General features: G+C 31.5%; 1 protein-coding gene across 5 annotated transcripts in view; it reads left to right on the forward strand.

The window, feature by feature from the left end:
- LOC123010450 (DNA-directed RNA polymerases I, II, and III subunit RPABC3) overlaps window positions 1–20,047 on the forward strand; it is a 66,052-nt gene that overhangs the window by 30,530 nt on the left and 15,475 nt on the right. For 4 of the 5 annotated variants that reach the window (XM_044407349.1, XM_044407351.1, XM_044407350.1 and 1 more), the window contains exon 3: window positions 15,002–15,185. In XM_044407349.1, coding sequence (XP_044263284.1) covers window positions 15,002–15,185 — 184 coding nt within the window. Of the gene's footprint in view, window positions 1–4,011; window positions 4,836–15,001; window positions 15,186–20,047 lie in introns of those variants that run through there. The other variant, XR_006413102.1, reaches the window with a different exon arrangement.

Genomic DNA, 20,047 nt, shown 5'->3' on the forward strand with positions numbered 1-20,047 from the left:
TTTCAAATCTGTTGCCAACTTAAACAGTCCTAAATCATCACGCTGTACCTACATACAATTGCATTTAAATTGGAATGTACATATTCAGAAAAATTGGTTAATAAAGAGCTCTTTTCTTGACGGTTCCTGTTTTATTATAGTATTTTTACCATCAGAGAAAATGCAAATGAATAAGTATAAGTATGTACAATGACGCACAGAAAAGTTACAAGTCCAAAACCGTAACAAAGTTCAAATTAACTAGTTAGTAAATCCAACAACAATAACTTATTGTCATTTATTATTAATTTCCGGAAGATATACAGAATCTACTTCGTGTCCGCCTTGTCTCCGTTCTAATGTAAGTAACTTTTTGCTCGAAAAATATTTCAAAATGTTCTAAAATTGACGACCATGTATCTCTGTATCTCGTCAAGGTCGCAGTTCTTTTGTGAGGACCTACACAAAAACATAATTGCTTTCCTATTTATATTTAAATAAATTCAAATGGTTGGCTAATTATAAACCATATTTTACGCCTGTTAAAATGAATTTTGTAGATTTGTGCCGTACGATAAGAAAACTGAATTTGTGAGTGATTATTTTATTTGGCGTCAATGAATGTCATCCATCACGATAAAAATCTAAAATCCGAATTTGGAATGTAGGGCGATGATTGAAACACTTCATTGTTGCATTTTTTTGAAACAATTTTTTTTTTATTATACCTAGATACTAACCTTAAATAATGTTGAAATTCATATATTTTGAGAGGAAAAGTAGGAAGTGAACTTTTAGTATGGTCTACACTTAGATAGCTTGATCCGAAGCAAGAAGTTAATGATTAGGTTAGAGATGATTGAAAATGAGCTTTTACTTTATTTCCTTGAAAGTAGCAGATCGCCTTAACAGGATATGAAGAGATGATATAATCGTTACAGTTCTATCCTAATTGCATGTTACTTTATCGCAGTGAATTTTTTCTTAAAAAGGTACATAAATTATAGGTACTGAACTTTGCTATAGTTACTGTCATTTCCTATACACCTAAATGAATTCACTTTTGAAGTATTTCAGTAAATGCGAATTCAAAACCGACATGCTAAGTACTGGTTTTTAGTATAAGGGAATGTTTTTGATATTTGCCACAGTTTAAAGAGAGGTTTTGTTTGTGTCATATAAAAAAAAAACACTAGTAGTAAAGTACATTGCATTTTTCGTAGATAGTGAAATTAGGTGTGTATACCTACAATTATAAACACTACAACTACTACAAGTGATTTTAATTGTTACCTACTCGTTTTGGTAGTAAGTAAGTAGTATTTTTAAATCTCTTTTTATGACTAATTACACTAATTAGTAAGGTTTTTGATTTTAATGAACATAAGCAGTGAAAAAAGAACGGTGTTATGACATTTACACAAGTCATATGTACATTTAATTTTGGTGACTTGGTGGTAGAACAATAGCTATTTATGGTATTAGACCGGTAGCAACATTTTTATGGACGCGCCAATACTTTACAGATCGAGCCGTAAGGCGAGACCTATATGTTTGGCAAGGCCACAAAAATGCTACCGGTACTACATAGATTGTGTAAGATTTTTCAGGACACTGAACGATCACTTTCAAATTAAACAAAAATTTATGAAAACAAAAATTTAACTAGCATTTACATAGTTATAGTAAAATCGTTTTTCTAAGACCTACTAAAAATTTTATGACACATTATAAGAGATTAACCAAACAATGGCTTGAATTTGTAACCCTCCATAAATGGCACGTTCCTTTGCAAATGTTGCTGCACCCACTAGAATAAAACAGGGCCGTATTTAAAACTAAAGTAGTGGTAGAGTTTTACCAAGCTATTATTAAAAAAAAATAGCTTTATTTAATAATAGCTTGTTAATACCACCTGGCTTTTTTGAAATTTCTTAAAATACTTGACTTTAATAACAACTACATCAAAAACTATTAAAACATTAAGGTATTTTAGTCAAAAAGAAAGTAAGTAATCCGGCCCTGTTAAAAACTGACCTGTTTCCTTGGTTTCTGGGTTCGGGTGGGTTCCACTAATTTATGATTTGTTTACCCTCTGGTTTACTCTTAACAATACCGCATTTAACTTAAAAGTAATAAAAATTTTAGTAGGTTTTAGGAAAACGATTTTACTATACAGACGAGTCCTGCAGGTAGACTACCGACCGGCAGTAGACTATACTACCGGCCTAGGCCGGTAAATTTTATCTACCGGACTCCTTTGTAACTGTGTAAACGCTAGTTACCAATTCAGTATACTAAAAAAATATGCGTATGGATCAATTAATAATTAGAAAGACGTACCAAATCACTATCTCTTTTGCTACGTATTTGCGTAAGTTCGGTGAAGCTATTTATCTCACTTAACCTAACAAATGCGATTAAAGTAACGCAGAGCTAGTGATGTACGTCAAAAGTGTGTCTTACCGTCACGTATGTCATTTGTAATTTCATTTTTAATGGAGAAAACTGTTTTGAGGCTAATATTTATACCCTTTATATCATCGTAACAATCGTAATTCAAGTCCTATTAAAAATCCTAATGCCCGGGAGAAGCTTTAATTTTTGGCTTCAATACCAAAATTTCAGAAGCTGTCAAATGTCAAAAACAGACGGAGGTCATGTCGTGTTCTAGATTTACATTACCCCCACCAGCAATTAAAAAAATAAATTGTATGGTTAAACGTAGGGACTTTTCTATTGATACATACTGCGTTTTTTTAAAGTAAAATAGGTCACAAACATTTGATTTTTGGATTAAAGAATAATATGTGTTATGATATGTGTTATTGACAAATTTGGAGCCACGAGGCTTCACCATTTCATAAAAAAAAAACATTCTGAAAAGTGACAGAATGACAGTAGAAAAGTCTTGAAATATAGCTTTAAAATCAAAAATACACTCAGTTTACGCTTTTTTGACACTCCACTATTTTACACTAAAATTTTGATCTCTCATATTTTAGTTTATTATAAATGGGTAGTTTTAAAACATTTTTTTTTCAATTATCTTTCTCTTTAAATATACATATATTCATGTCTTTCAACTACTACTTTTTACTTGTCTACTCTTAGAATTATATTATAAGCTGTGCACCTATGTATGTTTACCGATGTCATTTTCTTTAGAATGTTTTATGATGAGTTTTTTGTTTTATAAAAATCTTATACACTGTTGCAGTGTTACATACTTACCTTACAAAAAATAATAGGTTTTGATACACTCTAGTACTTTTTATTTGGATCCTCTTGGTATGGGAATGATATACGCTAGATTCCAATTTTTTTTCACATTCTTTAAACACGTTTTTTTCTATTGTAAGCATTCAGAAATTTTAAAATATTGCCGAATTGTTAGCACCAACTATACATAAGGTTGATGGATATTTTTGGTATTTTAAAACTTTCTAAAACAATATTATTACATTACATTTCTCTTGAAAATTCATGATCGTTAAGTTTTTTTACTGTCCACAATGACACACTCGTAATAAACTTTTAAAATTCACTTATTTAAAATTGCTCTAGACACATCCACATTAAAATTTATAGACTTTGGTCACTTTAAAGGTGGCTAGAAGAGTCTTGTCCAGTCAATTACAGGAGTTATACAGGGAGCGCCAGAACTCGCGCCCCCAGAAAATTTTCAAGTAAGGTCAGATACCAGGAACATGGAAAAAATGTTTAAAAAATTCTATCTGTCAAAAAATTTTGACATTTATTTTTTGACATATGACATTTTTTTGTGTCTATTTAATGATACTGATGATCTTGTATATGTTTTTTTACAATTAACAAATAACATCGAACAAAATTACAATTTAGGATACAGCTTCCTTGTTTCCTCTTCTAATAGCCTGTAGCAAAAAAACTTGGAAAATTATTTTTATAACAGAAATAAATAAAGTCAAAATGCAAAATTTAAACCCTCATAACTTTTTCCATGTTCCTGGTATCTTACCTTATATGGCATTTTTCTCTGGGGCGCGAGTTCTGGCGCATCCTGTATAGTAGTGGTTGCTCCTGTTTACTTTTTGAGCAAAGGTTTATGTTCTACGTTTGGGTGTGGTAAGGCCTCTACAAAGGAGAGGATGTATCCATCACCACCATATAGATCCACGCAGACATCGATCGTCTCCAGAAGCTTGTACTTGGAAAGGATCCAAAACCAGGATTGCGGGGGCGCTACCTAGTTTCGGTTGTCGTAGGCCGAGAGGAGATGAGATGGTGTTTGGAGGAGGAGGGAGGTTTATTGATCCACAGTCGTATCAGCTGACCGTCATCGAGAGCGCAAGGGCGCGGCGAACTCACGTATCAAGGATAGGGACTCGACCCTGTGGCGCGGTTTCCCTCTCCATGAATGGGGAGCAGTTGCCATCGATCTTTCGTGACGACGGCGACGACGCCTTCTCCGTCGGTGCCATGACCAGCGCTCTCGGTTATGCAGTCGACCGCCCGCCGTACCACTCTTGGATAATCCAGTCTTCTGGGAATCCTCGTTGTGTAACACACGTCAATGACGAATTTTTCGACTGCTTGCTCAATATGGACAACAAACGAAGTTTCGATTTTCTCTCGGATACGTTCGAATTCGAAGGACAAGTTTCATAATTTTCACGAATTCGGTTTTAATGAGACATGTTGGCAAGGTCGTTCGATTAAAATACGCACGGTGCGTATCAAGCCGACACGATTGTTTATGTTTTCGTAATGTTCGCGTCATTGTTTATCGTGTGGTGTGGCATTTAGACAACATGGGGATCAGTGATGGTTGTTTCTGTAATTTTGGTGCTCAATTGGATTATTAATTGGCGATGGTAATAATTTCCTTTAGAATGATTGATTATACGTTACGGTGTTACTGTGTTTGCGTTTACGTTCACGTTCGACATAGAGTCATATGATTAGAAAATTGGGATCCACTGTAATTACAGATCAGTGATCAGTTGATCACATATTTGTGACTCAATATCACGGTGGTATTGTTGTTGTTACGTCATTAATTGCTTCCGCTCCTAAAATATTTTCTTTATCACTTGTTATCTCGAGTACAGATCTGTTCTCTCGGATTAATGAATGCGTTTCAGGATCATAAATTTTATTCAGACAAATTGCTGGGATAAACAAAAGAATGTTTAATAATCTGCACAGGTACCTAATAAAATAACACGTTGCCAACGAGTTTTCCTGAATGAATGCTTTATTTTAGTGTTCATTAATTTGGAAACTGAAGTCATTTGATATTTTATTAATGAATGGTTTGGTGTAACACTGTCACTGTTATTGGAAATCAATAGGCGGTTATTTAGTAAGTGAAATAATTATTTGTATTTTCACATAGTAAGTACCCATAGTACCTCGTTTCCGAATTACTGAATTGGGTAAATTTGTTACTAATTTTAACGTGTTTCTCATATTGTTAAATAACTTGTATGAGATGTGTTAAATTGGATTGTGAAAAATGACTTACAAAAGAATTTTGCTCTTTACCATTTATTTCATATAAGTATGTCACATCTAATACATATACAGGCTGAGTCTTAACTTATACGCATAATTTTAGGTTATGATAAGTTATGCCAAATAATAATTAATGGTGAAAAAAAAATCTAATAAAAGTTTATTATTATTAGTTACCGAGATACACCGTGTTTAAAACACTATTAGACTTTACATTTTAGATAACTTGCGCTGACGACACCAATACCCACATTACTTTTGTTCACGTCATGTGTGTCAATAGCTAAGTGAATCGATTTAGTTTTATTTTAGTGGGGTTAAGTGGTATTTTTTATTGATATTCGACAAAAATAAAAAAGTTTTATTTAACTTATTTTTATTTTATTTTTTTACTTATTATTGATCATACATAACCGTCCGATCCCTCTAAGTTTATGCGGATAAGTTAAGACTCACCTTGTATACAATAAGAAACTTTGTCAATGAATTTGTAATGTATAGTTTTCTGAAAATTGTCTTGTTTTGAAATTTACTTTCAGTTTATATTTCTGATATTACTAACTTACGTGAATACACATATTTTTACTTTCCTTAAGTAAGAATAAACAGCATATCTCGAAAACGATAAGCGATAGAAACTTGAAATTTGGTATCTAAGTTACTTGTAGGAAGGGGACGCAGCACGAAACAATTGGTAAAAATCAGTCACACCGTTCGGTCGCAAAGACCAAAAATCGGCCGTAAGCGGCCGCGAAATTATACGGTTAAAGATACAATAAAATCATGGGGATAAAAATTATTTAGAATCATGAAATATACCTTATTAAACAGAAAATGTGATAAAATAAAAATAATAATGAGTACCGAACTAAAAAAAAAAATTGCACTCCAAACTCGAACATGCGACAACTATGATCTATTTTGCGTGTAATCTGGCAGGGGCACTAACGCAAACGTTAGGTTTGCTACTCGGATTCCCAACACATTATTGTCGTAATGATGTTTTCCAAATAAGTTGGATAAGGAAAGTCGTACCAGATTTTTTATGAAATAAAAAGATATAGATATGCGTTATTTAGTTTGATAGTACATAATAAGTAAAATTTCTGTTTTAGAATATATTTACGTTGCCTGTTTTCTTATCCTTAGTATAATATAGGGTATCCCAAGTTTTAGGGCCGGCGCAAAAATAAATATTTCTAATTGATTAAAACAATAATTGCCAGTGCAAACGATATGGGATTATATAGACTTCAATTTGATGCTTTCATATTGTTTAAAATTTTTAGCATATGTCAGTAAGACCCTAAAAACCAAATTTGGAAAAAAAATTAATTGGAATCTTTTCTACATGATAAAATTTATTTATTTTTTTCTAATGATAACTGTGAAAATTGAATAATGTAAAATAGATTTTGATAATAATTTAAGATGGATTTTGAGTAATTAACATTTTAATATTGAAAATTGGGGAATTCTGGTAATTTATGGCCAAGTTTGGGATGATGCGCTGCTAATGCATTGACAATATAACCCGAGTACGTCATAAATGTCATTACGGATCCTTTTCTTTTGTCAAGAAATTCTGACCTGATCACCAATTACCGCAACCTTCCCCATAAATAATTCCAAGCTTCAGATTTTCAATATTAAAATGTTAATTATTCCAAATCTATCAACTTTATCATTGTTCCATTTTCATAAATATTACAGAAAAAAATCAAAGAATTTTATCATGTAGAAAATATTCCAGTTAATTGAAATTTATGGTCTCCAAATTTAATTTATAAGGTCATACTGCCATATAGTAAAATCGTTTTCCTAAGACCTTCTAAAAATTTTATTACTTTTAAGTTAAATGCGGTATTGTTAAGAATAAACCAGAGGGTAAACAAATCATAAATTAGTGGAACCCATCCGGACCCAGAAACCAAGGAAACAGGGCCGGATTACTTACTACTTTCTTTTTGACTAAAATACTTAAAATGTTTTAATAGTTTTTGATATAGTGGTTATTAAGTCAAGTATTTTAAGAAATTTTAAAAAAGCCAGGTGGTTATTAACAAGCTATTATTAAATAAAGCTGATTTTTTTTAATAATAGCTTGGTAAAACTCTACCACTACTTTAGTTTTAAATACGGCCCTGTTTTATTCTAGTGGGTGCAGCAACATTTGCAAAGGAACGTGCCATTTATGGAGGGTTACAAATTCAAGCCATTGTTTGGTTAATCTCTTATAATGTGTCATAAAATTTTTAGTAGGTCTTAGAAAAACGATTTTACTAAACGTTAAAAATTTTGTACAATATCAAATTAAGGTGTATTTAGTTCTCTGTCGTTTACACTATCAATTTTTTTTTTAATTAATTAGAAATATTTATTTTTGCGCCGGCCCTAAAACTTGGAACACACTATGTACAATGCGTAATTATACTTACTACACTTTACTTATACTCTTACATTTGTAGTAATTATTATTCATGTAGGTGTTAAGTTCATAAAGTATGAAACTTGCTCGTTATGTTTTCTGCAGATTTGAAGCCTACAGACTACCAACAAATAATACAGTGCAATTATCATTGGATTAATGATCCATTTAATTTAAAAGAAGTCCCGAAAGACGTACAGGTAATTTTCTGATTTATTTTCTCAAGTCTAAGAATAACTTGTGTGTATGCAGTTAGGATTCAATAATAAAGCACCGTTTACATCGAAGTACAGGTCTTTGTACTTGTTAGTTGATTGTTTGATGTTATTATACTGTTACGGATAGAATGCCTCATTAGGCCATCAAATTAGTTTATCAATCCCAAAGTGTCAACGTGGAAAAAAACAAAATTTGGGCTAAAATGCATGGATCCCAATTCCTCAATAATAAGATACAGAAATTGCCTTTGTGTTTTATTAATTGCTTTAACTAAAAAGAGAAATGTGTTTGTTTTTTTAATATTTTTATTGAATTATTTCGTTTTGTGTAAAATATTTCTCTGCAAATGTAGAGAACTATGTACATAAGAATGTTGATATTTTTGTAGATATAGTTGGTACCAACAATATTTGAGACTCATTATAGAATAAGACGATTACCCCCCACGGTGATTAATGGGATTTGCAGTAGAGATGCAATAAACAAATTTGCATTTCTTAGGACAGGCACGTTTCAAAGGTTTGTAGGAAGAGATGGTCCGTAACAGAAGTTTGTTTTTGGGCTTTCATCAAACAAAAACAAAAAAATTTAATATTCAGCTATATTTTGAGATTGTTTCTTTACAAATCTGCATTACTTTAACACTTTAACATTAAATTAATATATAAACTCCCAAATCTTTGCCTGTAATAAATTAAAAGCCTACCACGAAAATTCCTGAATACGGCTCTTTTGTAAATCTTCAGGGTAGTACCACCAGCAGTGAAAAATTATTACGGCCGACCGCAAGGCTGCTTAATCCTCAATAAAGCTTTGCATACGTCAATCTCAAATATTCCTGGTGATGACTATAATTACATTACCTTCCAATAATTGTAAAGATTAAGTTAATCGCGATTAACTTTAAAATTCGGAAATCTGATTGGTTGTTCATCAAAATTCAACCAATCACGTAACGAATTAAATTTAATTCAATGAAGTATTTAATTCATCCTCGATAAACCCACCCTTATTAGTCTACAATCTAGATGATTGATTTTTAGTGTCAAAGCACTTAATTTATTAAATATTTAGAAGTAATTAAATAATGCATTGTTAAAAATTAATTATATTCTAGAAAGCACAAACAAACTAATATTTTAAATAAGCTTAAAGGTGAGTAACTCGGGATATTTAGAGAGAATTATCCTTGAGGCTCAGCTGAATGTCATGGTTTGTAAACTATAACTCTTCAAGGAGTTACTTTAAAAGTGAAATGGTATTGTTAACGATAAATACAAATTTCCATCACTGTGTAAAATTATAAGATCTTTCTTTCGCTTTTCAGCATTGTTGGTAATTTCATATTTGAATATTTTAAATGTAAGCGTTCCTATATTATTTTATTCTTTATACTCGTATTTACTGTTAGTTTTCAGGATTTTTTATTAATATAATTACTACGTAACCTATTATGGAATTGTTTCATATTCTCTGCGTTGAAGTGTCAAAATATTTTATTGTCCAATTACTAAATGCAAATTATTATTTGTCGAAGTGATTTAAAAAACAATGTTAATCAAAATATTAGTTTCAATATTTTTAAATATTACTTGTTATGTTTAGTAAAGCAATAATTTTCTTAAATTCGAATCGAATAAATGAATATGGGGTAAATGTATCTAATGTCCACCACTTCTAGTAGTCCACCTATAACATTTAAATTTCATTTAAAGAAATAGCAAAAATATTTAAATATGCAGCGTAAAATATTACCCGCTTTAAAAACGCTTTAAGTCAGCTGTGCGACCACTGGCGCATTTACCTTGTAGTAATGGTATGTTTAATAAGTAATACAATGTTTTTGTACCTGTAGCTGTGAGTAAAAATAATTTATTGTATTTTGAAGAGGTTTTGAAAAACACTAAAACGAAGACACTTTAGATGCGTGTAAAGTACCACTTTATCCATTAAAGTAACTTTATTCCACTGTTAGTAACCAGCGCACCGCCTAACAGCTTACTACGTTTAACCGAAAGCACATTTGGCGTGACGTTTAAATGTCGGTTTAATTTTTAATTAAGTTTGGAATAATTTGGGCCTGTGATTGTGGATAAAACGTTATATTGCAGTCGTGTGTTAGTCGCGTTTTATCTACTTAAGAAAATTAACCGCTCGAACTGACGTTCTCGCGGTTAAACATCCTTGTGTGGATAAAACGCTACCTAACTCACTCTTACAATAAATAACTATTATTTGTGCGCTTTTAAAAGTGAAAATGAAAATAAAACTGTACACGGTGCTGCATTTTGGATGTCCGAATAGGGAATCTCCGAAACTAAGAGGTTTAGCCAAAAACGAGTAATACATTCTGGGGCTCATTTTTTGAGAAAATAATATTGGTTAAAACCGCATCCCGCTATCGTCTTTTGTTTTCGACTTATAGACAAAAATTGACATTTTAGCGAAATCTAAAAAAATTCATATCTTCGTTATTATAGAAGACACAGATTTGAAATAAAGACATTATACAGGCACTTTTTTACGTAGAATTTAATAATGTAGTTAACAATTTTTTTCAGTTGTTTGTTTAGCCGTAATAAAATAAACTTGTATTTTTTTTAATGGGAATCATAGATGGCTATGTTATTTTTAAAAAGCTTGTTTTTTTCTTATCTAAAAAATATATATTTGTAACAAATTATTATAATACATTTTTAGCAAAAAATTATCTTTGATTTTTGTTCGCAGTTGGCCATGAAAAAATGTTGCATCTTCAACCAAAAGGATTTAAACTATATTATATTCAACCAGTGTCACTAATGAAAGAGTTTTCTAAGTACTTAGTAATGGAAAAGATGCAAAATAAATTGTAAATAAACTTATTGGCGACTAATAACATTTCTTTGTTTTTAAACAAGCTAACATTATCATTGCAAATTCTAGTGATACATAGAGTGTTGTAAAAAAAGCCGCTTTAATTCTTCAATAAAATATATTTTATGACACAAAAATGACGATATGGCTATTCAAATACCCAAATTCCGTCTATGTGAAACGTTATCCTACCTCCATTAGATCATCAAACAATGTTTTTTCTAATTGTGTTGACTGTTGACACATTTGTTTTTCATATTTTTGGATTTTATAAAAATATGTTCTGAGGCGCTCGGATATTTGTTCAATGCTTCTACCGTATGGTATTTTTTAAATCTTCATAATTTTATATATTTTTTCATCGATTTTACAGTTCACAAAACTCTTATTGATTACTATTTACACATTTGGAGTAAAATAGTTTTTCCATGGCCAACTATTATCACACAAAATATGTATTTCACTTTTTAAGTATAGTTATAAAAATATATTTTGATCAGAAAAGAGCAGAAAAAAATAAGCTTTTCAAAATTTCTATAGCCGCCTATGATTTCCATTTAAAAAAATACAAGTTTATCTTATTACGGCTAAACTAATAACTGAAAAAAAATTGTTAGCTACATTATTAAATTCCTCGTAAAAAAGTGCCTGTATAATGTCTTTATTCCAAATCCATATCTTCTATAATAACAAAGATATAATTTTTTTTAGATTTCGCCAAAATGTCAACTTTTGTCTGTAAGTCGAAAACAAAAGACGATAGCGGGATGCGGTTTTAACCAATATTATTTTCTCAAAAAATGAGCCCCAGAATGTATTACTCGTTTTTGGCTAAACCTCTTAGTTTCGGAGATTCCGTATACGGACATACAAAATGCAGCACCCTGTACATATAAAGTCCGATTTTTTATTTTTTGCGTGTGGATCAATTAAACTTCGAAAAACGCACTTGTTGCTCTCTCGCTACGTCTTTGCGTAAGGTTGGTCACGCTATTTATCTCACTTTAACAAATGCTATTTAAGTAACGCAGAGCTAGTGACGTACGTCAAAGTGTGTTTTACTGGCATGTAGGTCATTTGTAATTTTATTTTTAATGGGGAAAACTACCATATAATCATAACAATCGTAATTCAAGCCCTATAATAAAGAAAATAAAAATCCTAATACCAGAGAGAAGCTTTAATTTTTGACTTTAGTACCAAAATGTCAGAAGAAGCTGTCAAATGTCAAAAACAGACGGAGGTCATGTCGTGTTCTTGATTCGCACTACTCCCACCAGGCAAATAAAAAATAAACTGTACCTTCATGTGAGCAACGGAATTTTGATTCAGGGAGGGCCTTGGAAGTTCTCACGTATGTCTTCTATTAGTTTTGAGTAGTAGAACTAGCCCGTAGTGAGAGTACCTACTTTTAAGCAATCTACTCTCCCCGATATGTTAAATTTAGATTATGTCTCGTAATTTCTTCAGTTGTGTTAATAACTTGTTATTGTAAATGACTTAGGGTCAGTTTCTGAAACGATTTATCATTAGATAAATTTTATCGGTTCCATAATTGTTATTGAAACACCAATCAGATCAGCGCTACCTTAGTAACTGTCGAACCGATAAAATTTACCTAATGCTAAATCATTCCAGAAACCGAGCATTAGATCATCAACAGGAGTTTTGAAAATTGTGATTTTCAAATGTGGCTATAAGAAAAAGTCACATGGAGTGATATCGCATGACTTGGGAGGCTGAATTGTCTCTGTATTTATACTAACGATGCGATCTTTAAAGAATTACCACAGAAAAGTAATGCTTTCAACGTGTGTCAAACAGTGACAGTTGAAATGAACTATTTTAAAGGATTACAATTACACGTAACTTATACATACATATACTCGTTTTCAAATTAATGTGCATCGAAGTAGTCGTTGAAAGGGATCATTTTAAGGTAGCACCCATGCAAACATTCAAACAATCCTAACCTCAATCTTCCCTAAAAATTATTTTTTTAATAAATGTAAGCTCCAGGTAGTAAAAAATAATTAAAATAAACAACACAATTAACATAGAGTACCAAACATGACAATTTTTGTTATTATTTGATGTGATTAAATTTGTTCAGAATGACATTAATGACACTTTTTGTGTAAATCAGCCTTTAAATTAAAGATGCATTTAGACTTCTACAACCTACTTGATGCACATTAATATGAAAAAGAGTATGTCTATCTCTCTCTTCCATTGCCAACTCTGAAACAATTTCGTTGCTCACCCATTATATCTTTCCACAGTAAGAATTATGTTTATTCACTTTTAGCCTTAACATAATTATAGTTGTTTACTTACATGTTTGATGTTTTTTTTTTTTTTTAAATTCTACATTTACGGAGGGTCTGGAAAAAACGTTGAAAGATTTTGGGGGATGGTTCCCAAAGTCAAAATTTGAATCTATTGATGATATCGAAAATTGTGTACCTTAATTAGGGGTGCGGAGGCACTGAGGTTTAAATTTTGCTTTAAAACAGATTTTTTCAATTTTATTTAGATTCGGATTTTTGGCTAATTTTTCGAGAAAAACGAGTTTATTCTTAACCGTGCACCGACTTAAATTCCGAAAATCAATTTATGCAGTGTGTTTTTTTCATCTGAATGTAATCCCTTTTAAACGCTTTTACATACATATAAGCTTATTTAAGTTATAATTTTTATTACCTTACGTAGTGGCGTACAAATGTAGATTTTTAATATTTCATTCACAATCATAAGGTAATAATCTACCTTGCGTGCGAAAAGTTCGAAAGTATATTTCAACAATTGACACGAAAGTTCAAGTTAGGAAGTGGTCACTTCCTTACCAGTTTTCGGGTTGCGAAGTAGCCGTTTCCTAACCTATCTTTTTAAATTTTCTGTTGCTCGTTCAACAACTTCCCTGAGTTCAATAGGAGAACATTCCATTTCACTGTCACTATACTAATATCCCTACAGATATAGCCAAGGAACAAACAAACCACGAAATGTTACTTTGTCCTAATGTCTTTTCACAAAAGAATTTTTTGTTTATCTCCTACTCCTACTTAATAAAAACGTAAAATGCATTGTCAAATTTTGTTTTTTTTTTATTTGTTTTCTGTTCTTTGAGAATGATTGTGAATAAAATAGTATGTATGCAAATCTTGATGGTCGTTGCTTCATCGTACCTCGGCTTTTTGGTAGCCGCGGCTTTGGTCATGAAGCATCTCCCACCTGGGTATGTAATCCACTATTTCTATGTGGCCTGTATAGGAAGGATATTACATTTTCCAAAATAAATTACATTTTTTTTATCCTTTTGTTGAAAAAGTAATTTTTTTAAGTTTTGCCATTATAGGTTATGATGTTCCACCATATTTCCACGTATTTTCATTTTGTTTGAAAACATTTTAATTTAAAATTAATATTTTGTTTGAGAGAGAAAGTTCAAAGCTTGTTTTTCCGGGAGCAACCTCAAAATAAACTCAATTTCAAGCTAGCGTTACGTCGCGGAATTATTAACAGAGCTCTCTTCTGGTAATTTAGTTCATGAAATTGAACATTAGGGTTTTCCCTCGCAATTTCAACTTCAGTAGTTGCTGACAATTTATTTGTGATTTGTTGGAAGATTGGCCTCAACGAATCGAACTTGATTATTGAGTAAAATGAACGGACCAAGAAAAATAAAAGTTTCGAATTTGATAAAAATTGTTGACTGTCACTTTTAACAATGATCGATACGAAACCTTTGCCGGGAGCATTTGACTTTTATTGAATATTATATTTCTCGCTTTTCTCGCTTGGACGGATTCAATTCTGTTATTTAATTTTTTCAAAGTTTTTTGCTTTCCATTTTGAAAGATATAATGTTACTTCAGTAGAAGAAACTTTAAACATATAATTATTTTTTAACAACACAAAATATAACTTTGAATTATATTGAATACTAAGGAGAACCCAGGCACTTTGTCTACTTTATTTCTTCTAGAAATGGCTTTTGACTCTTGAATTTTTTTATAGGTGATAAATTTCGATTGGTTTTGGCAACAACTCTTCGAGAGGATGGTTATCCTGATAGTGGCGATTGGAACCCTCAGGGTTTAGAAACAGAAGGTTCGCGTGCTGACAGCTTTGAGTATGTCATGTCTGGAAAAGTTTACCGTATCGAGGGTGACGAAGCAGCAGTGGAACCATCGAGCAGACTGTAAGTATAAACATTAAATTACAACCCGCATTGAATTTATCGCGTTTCCTCTATTTGAAATTTGCATTTTAATGCGCTGTTGTACTGCCTTTATATCGGTCGTTACACCACTAAAAGGGAAATACGAGATTGTACGACGTCCACTCATATTAAACGTTATATTGAGCTGCATTATATTATAGTGATTTTCCTGATAAGTGAGCTACAGCTATTTATTTTTATGGGTGCAATATATATTTAATAATGGGCTTGATTTATCTTTATTATGATTTTTATCTTCCCTTTACTTACTTTGGTTCATTGTTTTTACCGAAATGAAAAACATCCATGTTTCAGTATTCATATTCGTCTTAAGACATAATTTTTCTATGTGTAAGTTTTCTTTCCTTCCTGAAGGTGTTTGTAACTAGGATTAGTAGCAAGTAAATAACATATACTACTAACGTACTATAAAAGCAAATAATTTTGTATTATTATTAAATATTGCATATAGTTTAACAAAAGTTAATCTTTTAATTGATCACATGATTGACTTTATTTGTTTCTTTCAACTATCACAGTTATTGACAGATGGCTTCTGTTCTTTTTTTTTTTTTTAAATAGACCAATATTTGTCAGAAACGTGGCTTGCAGTGGCTGCATCAAAAAATCGTATTTTATACCTTAGATTCTAGCAAATCTTTTGTAATAGGTATACTCATAATAAGAAATGTTGCTTCAACACCACAAAACTAAAAATTCCTAATTGAAACACCAAATATGTATGTCACTAATGACAGCATAAAAGTTATTGGGACATCATCAGTGATGCTGATGATTAAAGGAACAGATATCTAAAATGAAAAAAAAAACACAAAACTTCAGTAATTACTTAGAAGCTTTTGCATTATATTATTATGTTGTTGCATTCATAATTTATAGGTCTTTATGAATTACCAGTGCATTCTTTTTATTTTGACTTACATTAAATTTATACAAACGTAAAAACAATAATTTGTGCACTGATTTTAAAAACCTGGTAACAGTTTTCATGCAATGGGATGATGTTTTGATTAGAAGTTGATCTAGATGGTAAATATGTATGTACCTATGTATTGCAGGAGATAAAATAAGAAAGATGCATAACTACATAATAATGCATTTAACTTTTAAACCTACTTTGCACTTTGCCATGTTTCTTCAAGCATACACATTTCGTAGATGGTTAGATGAAAACATAATTATAACTGAATCTACGATGGCTAAAGGCTATTTAAATGATTCTGGCCGATGAGATCGTAAACGAGGTGGAGCTTTTCAGCAAGTGCTTGGTAAAAATACAAAATATTATTTTAATCAAGTGTATAAGTACCATTCGCAGGAATGCGTTTTCAGCAAAAATTCTGGGAAAATTAAAAATCGCTCTGCAAAAAACCGTACGGCATCAAAACAGGGCGGAGATATTCTATAGCCCTTAACGCACTTGTGAGGTGGGGGTCGTTATCTTGACCGAGTTTATTGATAGTCGTATGGTGACAAAATAAGAGTATCATTTTTATCAAAGTGCTGTAGTTGCAATTAATTTGTTTCTGTCAATGTTTTTCCTGTATGAAATAGTGGAACCTTCTGGCTCAAAATTTGTCAGTAGGGTTCTGTTATAACACAGGTTTTTTTTTACATAGAAATCAAATGTTTATGACCTATTTCACCTATTTTACGTTGCCAGTGTGGCGATAGCTATGGCACAAGATATACCTCCTGCCATTGCTGTCACCATACTGCCAACGTCGCAACTGCGTTTTTTGAAGTGAAATAGGTAAGAAACATTGGATTTCTGCGTAAAAAAAGAATCTGTGTTACAACAGAACCCTATTGACAAATTTTGAGACAGAAGGTTCCACGATTTCATACAGAAATAACATTGTGAAGAATGACAGAAGTGGCGATAGCTATGGCACGAGACATATTTAAGAATTTTATTTTATCTTAAGTTATTATTATGTATGTATTTCTGTTTTTTTTTGTGAAAATTTCACACTTTTAAATTTTATGTTATACACTATTTTTCATTTTTAGTATGCATCAAAAAATCAAAAATAAAAAATTAATGTGATTTATTTGAATTGAGAAACAGCCCGAACACAATAAAATTTTGGGAGTGTCTACTGGCTCATTTATTAAACGGATACAACAGATTAGTCGATTACTATTTTGACGTGGACATTTAAAATAAACTATCTATTAACAATTTAATCACTTTCTTTTTGAAAAGCGTTTAGAAATGTTTTATGATATATCTAGAGATTCTTTATAAGAATAAGAATTTATGTTTTAAAAACTCATTTGGTTGTTTACACAGTAGCCATGAGATAAAACATTATTATTATATGTATATTTATTTTCATTTTATATCTACTCATTCATTTGATCGATCAAAAGTCTTTGAGAGTTTTGACTTTTGAAAAATTGTTTTATACATTGCCGAATTGATCCCCAGCCGCTCAAAAGAGTTATTATAATGAAAACGAAAATACCGCGACCTTGGCCTGAAGTGCCGAAGCCAAAAAAAGTCACCAAATTGGCCAGTGAACTTTTAAATATCGATAGAATTTGTTGTGAAGGATGCCGCTCCTAGTTTTTTTCACATCCCGATCAAACACTCATATTACAAGACATATTTTATAGTGCTATATAAATTTACATAAGTTAGCGTTCTTTGTTTTCGATACTGAAATTGCAAATTGTGGGCATGAATCAGAATTAAAAAAAGTTGTTTTTGAATCTCGCGATGTAGAATTTGAACGGATGCGAAAAAATGACATGAATGACTTCATTGACATCTTGAAATTGTCGAATAACCGAGGAGAGAAGAGCGAATCTGATTAGGGTGGGACGGTGCTGGGGACCACCCTGTGTTTACTGTGTATTTCGACCAGTGAACACAGCTGGTGGTATCTCAGTTTCTTCCCATCATTGACAACCAAACACTAAAATGATTTGCATGGTTAATGTGCGGGTGCACGTACCAACCATCACGTTCGCATTAATTGACTATTATTGTTATTATTATGAGTATTGGACGGAATATTAACCAAATATTCACGGTTATTGAAAAATTCTTATTAAAAATAATACTTAATGTAAGTATAAGAAGGGAAATTCTCAACCGTTCATGTCTAATTCATGCAGATACTATGTAAATAGTCTAAAATTAAACATAGACGGTCGAAGATCGATTAGTGGAACTTTTGTGCCTGCCTTGGATCGGAAATGGAGAAACCTGCCTGAAGGACATGTCAGGAAATATGAAATGATATCAAATTGAAATTAGAAACAAAGCTGCCTCATTGTATAATAGTAAATTAACGGCCATGGGTTTCACAGTCTCAAGGGATAGATACAATTTACCACAGTATATGTATAACTGCGAAAACAAAAACAAATAGTAGATAAAATATTTGAGCAGTATTTTTTGTGGAATGATTGAAATCTCCAGGTCCCTTGGAGACCTAGACCTGCCTAAATTATGTCATATGCAATAATACCGTAACCGCAACAAAACGATGACGACTCTTGCATGAAGAAAACAATGATTTTGTTATTTGACATCGTAAAAGGGTGAGTCCCTGCCTAGTTCTACAGACCTTCCAGTCGTCAAAGAATAGAACCAAATCAGAAATATCATTAAGTGTCACGTGTCCTTCACTCTGTATCCGGTAGAGTCGGAAGTGATTTCAGGTTTTACCACAATAAAGGTCCATTCGTGCTAACGTATTTTCAAGGTTTGATTTGAGATTAAATTAGACTTACTGTTACGTTGCAAAAAACGATTATTGTTACCAGGTCTTGAAATTTTGGAAATTGAAAGTATCACAATTTAATATGTGCACGTTTTTTATAAATTATTTTTGATTGGCTGTGTTTGTGTAGTAATAAGTTACTTTGTATAATATTCTCACTCAGAATTAAACGAATTCGATTGAACTTGACATTCAGTTTGCATTGTCAAAATTGTTAAATTTTTAAGTTAATCTCAACACGATTTAAGACCTCAATACACTTTGCCAAACTGAGATCTGAAGTTTGTTTTAGATTTATGTGTCGATACTACCAGTATAGTATTATATTCTTGAGACTTGTATTACCTACTTTATAAAAAATAATTGCTTTTTAAATGAACGACCCTTTTTCAATTCCTGAATTTTATTAAAACATATGTTATAAGTATTGAAGACCAAATGTAGAATTATTTAGTAGGTACTCGTAGAGATTAATAAATAACGCATTACTCAAACAATCCTAACTCCTGGAATGTTACTTTAACATGATTTTTAAAAATGTTAAATTAGTTAAAATTTATATCAAATTGTTAATCGCCAGTAAAAAACGTCATACGCAAGAATCTGTCCTTGAAAAAGGACCCGCTTACAAGAAAATAGAATAAAATTTACCACAGGTTTTCAGGGTTGTACAAAATGGTATTTGGAGACGTTTACACAATAGTTTTAGAGTTAACTTTGATAAAAAAATTACAAAAATTAGATCAAAATTTTAATATCATGACGTATTTCTGCTGATTCATACGACTATTTTTTTGTGTAGAGTTTTTTTTTACTGTTTAACAATGTCTCACCTTACAGTTTGTATTCAATGGCGGCATTTCAAAATGCTCTAGAAAAATTCAAATTTGAGCGGGAGAATTGCTCATGACGTGTGATCGGCGTAGTTTTGGACCCTTTTTAAAATAAGATAACCCTACGTTGTGGTTGTTAGTTTATTCGTAATAATCCTTCGTCGTTTCCTCGAAGCACTGAACAAACGGATGGGAGTAAAATTAAATAATCAAGAAATAAACCACTAATGTTTTATTAATATGAAGTATA

The sequence above is a fragment of the Tribolium madens genome, unplaced genomic scaffold (assembly GCF_015345945.1).
Source record: "Tribolium madens isolate multiple individuals breed KSU strain unplaced genomic scaffold, Tmad_KSU_1.1 Scaffold_91;HRSCAF=231;Tcas5.2_LG7, whole genome shotgun sequence".
In the NCBI taxonomy this organism is placed as follows: Eukaryota; Metazoa; Arthropoda; class Insecta; order Coleoptera; family Tenebrionidae; genus Tribolium; species Tribolium madens.